This window comes from Solea senegalensis, linkage group LG17, assembly GCF_019176455.1.
Source record: "Solea senegalensis isolate Sse05_10M linkage group LG17, IFAPA_SoseM_1, whole genome shotgun sequence".
In the NCBI taxonomy this organism is placed as follows: Eukaryota; Metazoa; Chordata; class Actinopteri; order Pleuronectiformes; family Soleidae; genus Solea; species Solea senegalensis.
In genome coordinates, this window is record NC_058037.1 from 19,307,728 (window position 1) to 19,320,317 (window position 12,590).

The following is a 12,590-nucleotide window of genomic DNA, read 5'->3' on the forward strand; positions in this document are numbered from 1 at the left end:
TCCAGCTATTTCACATGTATTAACTTATTAATTAAATATGCAACAAAAATAAAATTAAAATTAAAATGTGATTCCTTTTCCTCCGTGGTGATTCACACGTTCTTTAAATCATTCAGTGCTAACTTTGTCACTGAGTAACTTTCTGTTTCCACGTTAACACGTCGTCACTTTGTTTCCTTCTCTCTGCCACACGACCCCTCACTCACTCGTCTGTGGTTCCGTCGCTCGTCACAAAAAAAACACAACAAACCTCTTTGTGTGGCTTGAACTTGTCTTTCTTGCAGGCGGCGTACGTCCTCCACTCAAAGTAATGGACGCACTGAGACACGGCCACAAACTCAGGCGTCCCCTGAAAAAAAGACAAATAAACGATCTTTAAAACAACAAAATAAAATGAAATAATAACAATGCAAAAAAGGAAAATTGTGATGTTGTTAATGTTAATTATAGGCAAATCCCAGGCAGTGTTAATCCTCAAGAGGAAAACCCAATATAATTATAATACAGTGGTTCCTAAAGTCTGGGTCGTGGCCCACAGATGGGTCACTGGATATTTATTTTTGCGGCCCCCAAATAACAATTTTACAGAATTTTCCCAATCTTTTACTTAAGATTTATGTGTTTATGTTTAAAATTACATTAAAATGATTAATTCATTATCTATTGTAAATGATTAATTAGTTACTATATAAGGCACGAATTTGCTCTTTGGATTTGGGTCATGATAATTTGTGCTCTTTAAAAAGAGGTCACCATATAGAACGTAGAGGAAACACTGAGCTAGTTTTTTTTTTTTTCAGTAAATATTGCAAGGATTTAAAGGATAAAATAAAATACGGGAAAATAAATACATTTTTATATCAAGACAGGAGGCTTCTTCAGTTAAAACTGCCCTTTCTCACAAAAAAACCCTGCTACACTGTATTCACTGAAATATGAGAATGTTTCATGAACAGTAATGCAGGGTTCTTCGGCGTGTTTGAGCGAAAAGGGAGCAGCTACGAGATGCATTCAAAGACCCTTGTATGTTTTCAGTAAGTTTTTATACAGAGTGAGTTACTTTCTGTGCTTGGTTGGAGGAGCTGAGCTGATTCTGATCAAAAATAGATCAGTAGATCGAGTTTGTGGAGTATGATGCCACGTTCAAAGTCACTTAAATCAACTGTCCTTCCTCAGTCTGATGCTCAGTTTGAATGTCAGCCACTCGTCTTCACCATGTCTACAAAACTAGGCGTTGCATGCCGACATTTGCCTTTACAAGCAGATGAGCTGATGTAAAATGACCAGTGAGTGTACATTTACTGTTTATATCCACTTTATACATAAACTACTGTGAACTTTTAAGATAATTTACATTTTTGTTTGCAGGTAATGGAAACTTTTCGTTGAAACAGTGATTTTACATTTTTTATGTCCCATGTTTATAGTTGAACGCTCTGCTGCTGCTGCATTTTCTCAAGAGCACCTCAAGTGTTTTCCATTCCCCACTCTTCAGCCACACTGAGTCATATGAGCATCTTTTCCTGTCACAACGTCTGTTTTTAAGCCCACTTTAGTTCTCTTTTAAGTGTGTGTGAGGACTTCTCCTGAATTCGACCACTAATTTACACCACAAACACGGTTTTGCTGATTCATCATCATCATCATCATCATATATGCTCGCTCTGTCTTCAGTTCTCATTTTTAGCACTGGATGAATGAACTTCAGTACAGTTTCATTTCTCCACATGAGCCTCTGTCAAACATGTGTCATCTATCATTTTTTACAGAGACTCGGAGAAAAACTCTGACAGGAAGTCAGCGACGCGTCCACACCACAGCCTCACCGACCTTTGACTCACACGAGCACAAACATGGTCACAGGTGACTCTACTTCCTGTCACGGCAGCTAATAACAAGTTAGACCACTCTAAATTTACGTGTGAGTCGGAGAAAGAAAATGTTAATTTAAATCAAATTAAGATCGTAAATGTTCTTGAGAAACCATCATGACAAAGAATTTAGGCCTTTTAACCTTAGTATATTATTCCCTTTAAAAAACGTACTAATTTGTTCCTAGTGGCAGAAAATGTCACCTTCCCTAAAACTGCTCTAAAAATACTGTTTATATTATTATACTACATTTATATTTTTTTCACTTTAAATTAGTCAATCTTTTTTAAAAAAAAATGTATACAGATCAAATATTAATAATATTTTATTAAATTTGAACCCTTTAAATGCCATGATGTTTACACTGTTTATAGGGGGAAAATATATATATATATATATACACAATTAATATTATATATGTATATTTCAGGCTGAAGTAGTTTTCTACTGACTGACTAATTTAAAGTGGAAAAAAATATTAATATATAATGTTTTTACAGCTGTTTTAGGGATGGTGACGTTTTCTGCCGCAAGGAACACATTAGTAAGTTCTTGCGTATCTTAGCCATTTTAGGCTAATTTAAGGAAGTGAGATGACAGTTACCAAAAATTAATACCCTCTGGAAAATTTGAGCTTTATTCATCCAGCACAACAATCAAAACAGAATGGCAGAAAATGTCCCTAGGACGTTTGTGTAAAACACTGTGCTCCACTGTGCAGCCACGAACAGCACACTTGTCCCTCCACGTTGACATAATACCGCTCTTCCTCCCTCGCCTGCACCACTCTGGCATTTTATAGGGACAAGGTGGAGCTAAGGTGGAGCTAAGGTGGAGCTAAGGTGGAGCTAAGGTGGAGCTAAGGTGGAGCTAAGGTGGAGCTCTCAGTAAGTAAACTTGGTGGGGTGGCAACATTCACGGTGAAATAAATAAAACATGCAATGTTGAATTCCCTGCTCATTGTGTCGTAGTATTAAAATGTTAAAAAAGTTGATTTTGCATGTCCCCTTTAAATAACATTTCAAACAGTCAGAGCACTCATCAGTAAAACAATAGTTTTGTGCAAGAATGTTTCATAATACTTTAAAATAAACACATATTGATAAAGGCTCATATTGACTGTTTTTTATCAACCAATCAATAAATCAGTCCAAAGTGTAAATATTTTTCCTTCTACTATACTATTTGTTATTATTGTTACTTTTACCCATGTTTCATATCTTTTATTTTTTTATGTATTTTATTGCCTCATGTGAACGTTTATGTATTTTATTTATTATTCTGTGCAGCACTAAGTGCTTTATGATAGTATATTTTGGCACCTGAGTAGAGCTGCAATGATTCATCGATTATTAACTGATTCCTTAAATGAATCATCAACTTATTTAAGATAATTTAATGATCAAGTTTCTGTGATTTTTCAGCTTCTTAAAAGGTGAATATTGTCTGGTTTCTTTTTTAATGATTCTCACACAGAGAATCATTAAAAAAAAACAGATTGATTTTGGTTTGTGGACCAAACGAGACATTTGAGAACACTTCTGTGGACTCTACAGCGTGTCAGGCTTCAAGGTGCATTCAGGAAACCTCATAAATTTCATCACCTGTGAAAACACACATGAAGTCCATTAAATGAAATGCTTGCTGCTGTCACCTTGTGGTAACTGATGCACCACAAATTGAGTCGCCCTTGGAGTAGAAGGATTTGTTCATGCACTTAACGTTAAAAAGGTACATTTATATATTGTTTTTCATGTGTTCATACGTCTTATGTCATGTGCCCGCTTGTGTTGACTCTTACCATCGTTTTCCCACACTGAAAACTGATGCTGCTCTGAATGTTGTTGCTTCCACCCAGACATTTTTCCGTGTGGTTGAAGTCGAGCACTGTGTCGGAGAGTCTTTGCAGGGACAGCTCACCTGCACACACACACACACACAAAGACAGACACACAAATACACATTAACAAGCCAATCGTTTTGGGAAACACTGATCAACATTTTTCGTCATTTTAAAATATGAGAATGTTCTAAACCCAAGTGCATGAAAGCAAAACTAGTAGAAGAGCGACAGTAACACAGGGTTCTATGGCGTGTTTTAAGCGAACGGGAGCAGCTATGAGATGCATTCAAAGACCCTTGTTAATGTACCTAATTGAATTTATTGACTTAACGTTTTCAGTGAATTTGTATACGCAGTGATACACCTGCTTGTGGTCGGTGACATTTACGTTTTTTTTACGCATAATAATCTCCGACAACTTGAGAAATCAGCTTGAGAGTTTTTTTTTAAAAAAAGCATTTTTATATATATATATATGTATATATATATATACATATATATATACATATATGTATATATATATACATATATATACATATATACACATATATATATACATATATATATATACACATATATTCATATTCATGGCTATTGAATCACCTCAAAAGTAAAAAAAACATGCCAATGTTTTTCAGTCATCCAGGCCTCCATTAGGGCAATCTATAATAATGTAATAAAGAATATATAATATTAATCTTCATTTAAATAGAACCACTCAAAACAAAGTTAAAAAGCACTTTACACAAGAATAAAAACTAAATGTGGAAATCCTTAAAGCATAAAAGTATGTTCTAAGTTTAAAGAAGAACATAGAACAGTTAAAAGGCCTCAGTCAGAGGATCCTATGGTACGATCAGGATTATATGGAGATATAAAACAGGAAAAAGGTAAAAAGTGTGTATCATGAAGGGTTTCTCTGATTATCCAACCCAGCTTTATTTATATAGCACTTTAAAAAGAAAAGTGTCGAACACAGAATTGAAATACTTATAATATCAAAAAACTATAAAACAGTATTAGTAAATGTGGTGTTCTCCTGCACAGACACATCCAGGCTGCAGCAGAGAGTCAAATAACGTCTAATATAACTAATACTGTCCTGACCTCAGTGACCTGCAGACTGAGGAAAAACAAGATGAACCCGTGACCTTTAACATCCTGACCCTGGTGTCAGACTCAGACAGCAGTGGGAACCGTTCCTGATTTAACACTAAATAAACTCACTCACTCACGCTAGTGTTCATGTGTTCATGTGCGTCCAAACCAAACGCTAACGTCTGCTCTGCAGTGTCAGTAATTACAGTGTTTACAAACAACAACATGAGTGCAAGTGAAATTTATCAATGTGAAGAAAATCATTAATATTTCACATGGGAATTAACTGTAAATGTTTAAAAATGAAGGTTGGGAACTTGTCTGACAGACACAACATACAGTGCCAGTCATTTATTTTGGGGGAGGCTGCATCTTTCCAGCCATCAGGACCTCATGAGTTCTGATTATTTTTACTTTAGTCACTTTTTAAATGTAATTACGATGAGTTTTTTTGCAATTATTGAGGTTAATAAACCATTTTTGTTTGCAGTGTAAACCACTTTTCTACCATTTTCTACTGAATATTTTCTGTGCTTTTTTGCTCTGCATAATAAAAGAAATCATTAAAACTGAGTCATTCTGGTTTGTGGACAAAACAAGACATTTGAGAACCTCATCATATCAGGGTTTTAGTAAACGTTGGTCAACATTTTTCATAATTTCCTGGCTTCTTAAGGACCAAACAATGAAATGATTCATCAAGAAACCTGACAAATCTTCTAATTTATACATACAGTGGGTGCACACACACTAACAAACACAGCATACTAGAGTAATTACTCATTTATTTATTATATTTGAATTTGTTTCAAACGTGTGATCACGAGCGTGTGCTCTTTGCTCACTCTTCTACCTACAGGAATGCCACTGAACAACATAAACACACACTGCTATTGTTGTCAGAGCGCCACACTCTTCTTGCTGTACCTGCTCTCAAACCCAGAGAGATTCTGTTTCAACTTTGCTTTTTAACAAGTGCAGTTTTAATCACATGTTTTGATCACATGACATAATTAACAGATGACCTGACCTATTTTGTTTCATCGTTAATAATTATCAACAAAGCTGCTACGCTTTGTTTGACACCACTGTTAAGCTAAGTTTGACACCACTGTTAAGCTAAGTTTGACACCACTGTTAAACTACGTTTGACACCACCGTTAAGCTACGTTTGACACCACCCTTAAGCTACGTTTGACACCACCGTTAAGATACGTTTGACACCACCGTTAAGCTACGTTTGACACCACCGTTAAGATACACCTCGTTTGACACCACCGCGTTTGACACCACCGTTAAGCTTTGCGTTAAATCGTTTGACACAACCGTTAAGCGTTTGACACCACCGTTAAGCTAAGTTTGACACCACCGTTAAGGACACCACCGTTAAGTTTGACACCACCGTTAAGCGTTTGACACCACCGTTAAGCTAAGTTTGACACCACCGTTAAGACACCACCGTTGTTTTTCTAAGTTTGACACCACCGTTAAGCTACATTTGACACCACTGTTAAACTACTTTTGACACCACCATTAAGCTACGTTTGACACCACTGTTAAGCTAAGTTAGACACCACTGTTAAGCTACGTTTGAAACCACTGCCTATAGAGACTGTTAAATCCACAAAATCAGTACTTTTTTATATTAACAACAAAAAAACAGTCTATTTTCAGTTATATAGTTAACTTTTTGTCTTTTTCTACACAGAGAACATGAGACAAGCATATATGAATGAGAACAGGTTTCTGAGCAAAGAGAGAGAGAGAGAGAGAGAGAGAGAGAGAGAGAGAGAGAGAGAGAGAACAGAGAATGACATTTCAATCTATTTGTGTCTGTGTGAGCGTTTCTGCTTGGTAATGTGTTACTGGGTCATGTGATGAGTGCACAGAGTGTGTGATTCACCTCTAAACCATGTGACCACACAACTCGCCTTCTACTTCTGGTTCATTTGAGGAAATCCACAAAGTGTTAAAAGGCCAGACATGATAAAAAACGGCAAAGACAACACAAGGCGGAAAGAATTCAGTCTGAAAGACACGGAGTCAGGTGACACTGGCAGGCTGAAGGTCACAACCTCAGACTGTGGGACATGTTGTTGTAACCTCTGAGGCTGAGTTAGAGTAGTATCAAAACTATTGCTAATTATCATCTAATCCGATCCTCATTTTTACAGTCTACTAGTATCCGAGTGAAGCTTGGCCGATATCCAAAATGATATTGAGCTGCCCAAATGTTGCGATAGATGATATTATCAGGTTATATGTCATCTGGATTGTGTCCTTGGTGTCCATGAGTGATATAATAACTCACATTAACAATATGAAATGTATCAATAACCAGTCAACTGTAAATAAGAAAAGAAGTCATAGGAGAGTCATGTAGCTCTTTGTCACTTTGAATGTCTAGCAATCACTAAATCTCTGACCTCTGACCTCCAATAATGCGATGGAAGGAAACAGCTTTGTTGACAAAAAGCAAAAACAAAATCTTCCACACCGGTGATTTCAGAGAAGCAGGAGGGGAATATGGTCTATGTGGTGTTGCTCAAATCAGCATTTGGCACAGTTACTATAAGTTGGAGGCAACTTTGGGATTAGCGGGAGGTGCTAACGCGTTGTCGTGCTACAGCGACTACAACGACAACACTGGGGGGTGTGGTTAAATCCTGGATTCCAAATTTTGCTTTCGAAGGTTGAAATTGTGTAAAGGCAGAAAAGACACATGGACTTATTTAAATAAATCGTATCTCCAGCTTCAGAGCTAAAATACTGATCATTTTTTTACAAAATAAGTCCACCATGTATCTGTGTGACGCACAAAGGTCTGCAAATAGCGGCAATTATCGCGATATACGATAATATCTAGTCCAAAGTTTCTCTTTTTGACAACTTTAACTAGTACGAGCTGTAATCCGGCCACACGATACGAAATATATATTATATTGTATATTATCGGGATATATATTATTGTCTTCTGAGGAGTGGAGGGAGAGGAAGAGTCAAAGTTAAAAAAGCCTTCTGCCAACTAGTGGTCGGAGGCCTTAATGCAACACAAAATCACTGTCGAGATGGAGGTGAGTTCTTCAAAGAATTGAGTGAGTCGTTTATTGTCTTTACGTCCTTTTTGTCATGTCATGCGTGTTGTTCTCCAGCTGTTGTTGAACTTGATTGATTGGAGTTTTTTTTTTTCGTCAACTATTTGGTCTACGAAAAACTTAAATACAGATGTAAGAAGATGTGACTTTGAGGTTTGTAAGTGAGTTTGAAGTCGAGACGTATCAGGTTTTCTCAGGCGGAGATGTTGCTGACACATACACACACACACGCAGCAGCAGCAGCAGCAGCAGCAGGAGATTCAGCCTCATCAGCACAGAGATCAGATCTGCTCATCATGAACCAGTGAAGCTCTTAAAAACCCTGAATCACACGGCAACATTCAGGAAAAAAAAACCTCAGCACTTGTGTCACCCATGTGATTAAAGGTTATTTTAACGTTCAATGCTGCTTTTTATTAATAATCCCACGGTTAATGACACTTATACTGACACTGAGATGATTAAGACGATGAAAATCTGATAATTTACCATTTTTGAATAATAAAAAAACAACAACATTTATTGCTGTTACACTTTCAGTCAGACAACTTTCAACTATGGCGGCAATTAACAATGAATGTCATGAGTAAAATAATTAATTTGTCAAGCTTTAGTTCAACATTCAACCAGTTGTAGATTGAAATAAGAAGAATAGAGCATTTAAACATTACACCATAAATATATTAAATATTATACTTATAAAAACATGACAAGCAGAGGGTTATTAAGCGATATCGATTAATGCAGCCAATATTTGTATGGATGATGATACTGAATTTTGTTTTGGATATTCCGTCTATTGTTTTAGTCATTAGTGTTAGTCGATATCCGATATTGGCCAAAAACGATATTATGCCAATAACGGCATGCATGCATTTGTGTTTTTGTTTTAATTTGTGCCTTAACGTTATCCCTTTTCTTTTTTTCACATTTACTATATTTTATATCACACATAGTGTCATATCCAAAAGCAACCAAACGGTTATAAAAGAACAGCAAATTACTTAATTATGAGTCTGAATATAGGATTTGCACCTGGATAAACAAATAACATTAATTTGTGGGTTTAGTTAGACTTTAAAAAACAGAGTCCAGTCAGCTGACACCGCAGCTGAACTTTAAACAGTTGTGCCATAACAGCGACACGTAAAAACTATATCACACTGTTGTTCAAACTGCACGAACACGGCGTTTTAACAGCGATGAAGGAGGAAAAAAATGTTTCAACCACCACTTCCTGAGCTTTTCTCTCTCTCTCTATAAACATGCCATCATGGTGCCACAACACCTGGCTCATGTTACATTACATTACATTACAGTTACATGGCACAACGCGCTGCACTCACTCACCGACAGACTGCTTGGTGTTGGCCGTGAGGTTCCGAGCGCAGACGGCCGTGCTGGGGCCGCAGCCGGTCGCCGGCGAGGACTCGCAGAGCTTGAACGTGTAGCTCACTTTGTTGTCGAGGTCGATGGCCTCCCATTTATAACTGCAACACAGCAAACACACAAGTCAACAAAGGTGTATGAGAAAGGGAAAAAGACACAATGATATATGTGATCCAATGAGGACACACGTGAGGTTTTCCACTGTTTGCAAACGTGTTACGCACCGGTGAATCTTTGTCTGTGTTTAATAGAATTTACTTGAAAGCGTCTCCTCAGTCCATCTCAAGTTTAGAATATGCAATGAATGATATCTTTGAATCCACTATAGCTGAAACAGGCGAGAAAAAGCAGAAGACAAGAACTGCGACTGAATTTTACTTTGTGGCATAATATTCTGTCCATAAAATGCCTGATAATAATGAATAAGGTAAGATAATATCTTGGATAAATCATATCCAAGATGTAACTTTTAGAAGCTAAAAAGCCCCCAAAGAAGTGTTAATATTGAAGTTATAAAGGGCTCAAATGATAAGTACACAACAGCGGTCATTTAAAACAAATACACATTGTTAATATTACGATTATTTATATAAGATTCTCTCAATTTAAAGAAAATGGGGAAATGTTATCTTACGCACTGTACACTGAAAACATTCAGGGCACAAAACAGGGTTGCAACTAACGTTCATTTTGTAAAATGTCCATGAGTGTTTCCCAAAACATGGAAATAATTCTCAAAAGTCATGTTTTGTCCACAAACCCTCCAAAAACACTCAAACAAGATGATCAAAATAGCTGTTGATGAATTTAGTAACTGAGTAACTGCTCAACTTCTCTTCCTGAAGCCATAACCTACATCCCCAGGACATGTGTCGAGTTGTGCTGCTCACAAACAAATGAACAAACAGGTTCATTTTGATATCTGTTTGCTGGACGGGGTCGTGTTTGCTTAGATTTGAAATCAGCAACAGAAACATCACATATACCCAAACCTTTGCACACAAATGTAAGTAAATTAGCCATATAATGCTTCCTATTCCCATTAGTGTTTATCTCACATGAACAAGGCGTTGATATGCGACTGGCCTGGTTACTCTCTGACTGCTGCTCGGTCAATATTTGAACAACAGCTGCCAGAACAAGGCTCATGAGAGGAGGATCGTTCTGAACTGTACTGCTTGTTTTGCCTGATGTCTTTGTTCCTGCTCAACGTCATTGAATATTAATTAAGGATTTTAGTTTAAATAAATTAAAAAACGTTGATTATAAAAACATTATCACAAACTGCATGCTTCTCCATCATGTACCCCTAGCAGACACATTTAGATTTTTTGGTCCAAACAATCAAAATTAAAAAAATAACTTGAAATAACTGTTGAGTGAAGTGATTAAACATATTACTAGAGTTTGTTAACAAAACAAATGTGCATAAATGTATAAAAAATGTAGACCACTTCCTCCTGAAATGTGGCATAACAGAAGAGAAAGTCAATACCAGGGTACATTGGAAAAACATGTGATTTAAGATTGCTAACAGCTAGCGTTAGCTATTATAAAACTCCTATGTGACGTTAGCACTTGGCTAGGCTACATTTTAGCTTCACGACAACAACAACCAAAAGGAAATAACAGTTGGGTAATTTTACACGACATCGTGTAGAATTAGCTCTGTTTCATTCAAAGTCACCGTTGGCTGATTTAAGCTCAAACAGAAACAGTTTTAAACACAGAGGCTGTGTTTGGGCGATATGGTAGCAAGATTCACTTTGCGCTTAATTAACGCTGAAAACCCGGAGCAAAACCGCGTCTAAAAGTTAATATCTTGACTGAAACAAAGAGACGATTGATTGTGTTTGTCCTCATGTCACGGCGGACTGTCATGGTGACATGGGTTGTGTGATAGAGGAAATGTGACAACAATTGTGTAAAATTAAGCTGTGGAATGACAGAGGTTCCGGTGTCACTTATAGAGAGAGGCTTTACATTAACATTAACGTAAATTGCTGTGTGTTGTCGCAGCAGTGTTTGTGTGTTTGTTTGTGTTACCTGCAGAGATCCTGGTACCACACACCACTGCTGCTGCCCGCCTCCTCCGCTCCGGTCCGGACTAGCAAACACCCCACACACGCCACGACCCACAGCACCAGCTTCAGCGACCCACGACGATCAGAAGTCCACGGATACGACATGTTACTGCGCGGCGGGGAGGGAAAACTGTGTTATAGAGAGCGTGATTAAGACGACATGATACAGCACAGTCTCCTGTCTTCTCTGAGACAAATCAGTAGGAAGTGACTGCATCACATGACAGGACATCACATGACGGTGACCCGACGCTGCGTTCAAGGCCCCGTGGGAAAAGTGAACGTAGAAACACAGACGATGAATAAACACAAAATAATTAGATACGGATAAAAGGAAATAAGGAAAGGAAACGAATGGAAAGGAGAGGAAAGAAAAGAGAGGGACGGGAAAATTGGGAAAGGGAGGGAAAGGAAAGAAAATGAGAAAAGGAAAGGCTATGACTGGAGCGTGGGAAAACTAGATTTTTACTGAAGTGGACGTGAAAACGCATTTATCAATGAATAAAGACACAATAATTAGATGTGGATAAAAGAAAAGACAAGAGAAACGAAAGAAAGGGAGAAATTAAAGGAAAATCTAAGATAGTGTAGGGAAAGGAAAATAATGGAAAAAAAAGAGAAAGCAATGGAAGTGAAAGGAAAAATAAGAGGGGAAAGGAAAGATGTGGAAAAACTAGATTTTTACAGCCAAAACTTAAATGAATGAATGAATTCAAACAACAAAAGAGGTTTTGTTTATTTTCAAACACAATAACCAACACAACAATCATAATAATCATAATAATACTAATAAGAAACACACTGATAAAGCAAACTTCCATAAAAGTTTTAAATATAAAAATCAGGGTATGAGTATTTTTTGCATTATATAACGTAAAAAAAAAAAGTAATTAGAGAAAATATCAGACAACATAGTATGATATACTGACATACAGGATCTAACTGTTGTTTTTAAACAGGATTGAAAGAGTTTATATAACATATACAACATTAACGGAGGGAAAAGAAAGAAAGAAAGGAAGGATAGGAAAGAAAGTGGAGGAAAGGAAAATAATGTGAAAGGAAGGAAAGAAAGGAGAAAATGAAAGGAAAGAAAATGAGGGACAGGAAAGGAGGAAAGAAGAAGAACATGTTAGTAATTAAAAAATAATCTATGGCTGAATAAAGCGGTAGAAGATGGCTGAATGAATGGATGAAGATGAATGAATG

General features: G+C 36.9%; 1 protein-coding gene across 1 annotated transcript in view; it reads right to left on the reverse strand.

Moving 5' to 3' along the window:
* The window catches only part of igf2r (insulin-like growth factor 2 receptor), a 48,029-nt gene extending 36,414 nt beyond the window's left edge, over window positions 1–11,615 (reverse strand). The window contains exons 1-4 of the mRNA XM_044048828.1: window positions 11,344–11,615; window positions 9,259–9,398; window positions 3,674–3,792; window positions 251–349 (exon numbers count right to left, since the gene is read on the reverse strand). Of these exons, the coding sequence (XP_043904763.1) occupies window positions 251–349; window positions 3,674–3,792; window positions 9,259–9,398; window positions 11,344–11,486 (501 nt within the window). The 5' untranslated portion in view covers window positions 11,487–11,615. The remainder of the gene's footprint in view (window positions 1–250; window positions 350–3,673; window positions 3,793–9,258; window positions 9,399–11,343) is intronic.
* Window positions 11,616–12,590: the final 975 nt, after the last annotated feature.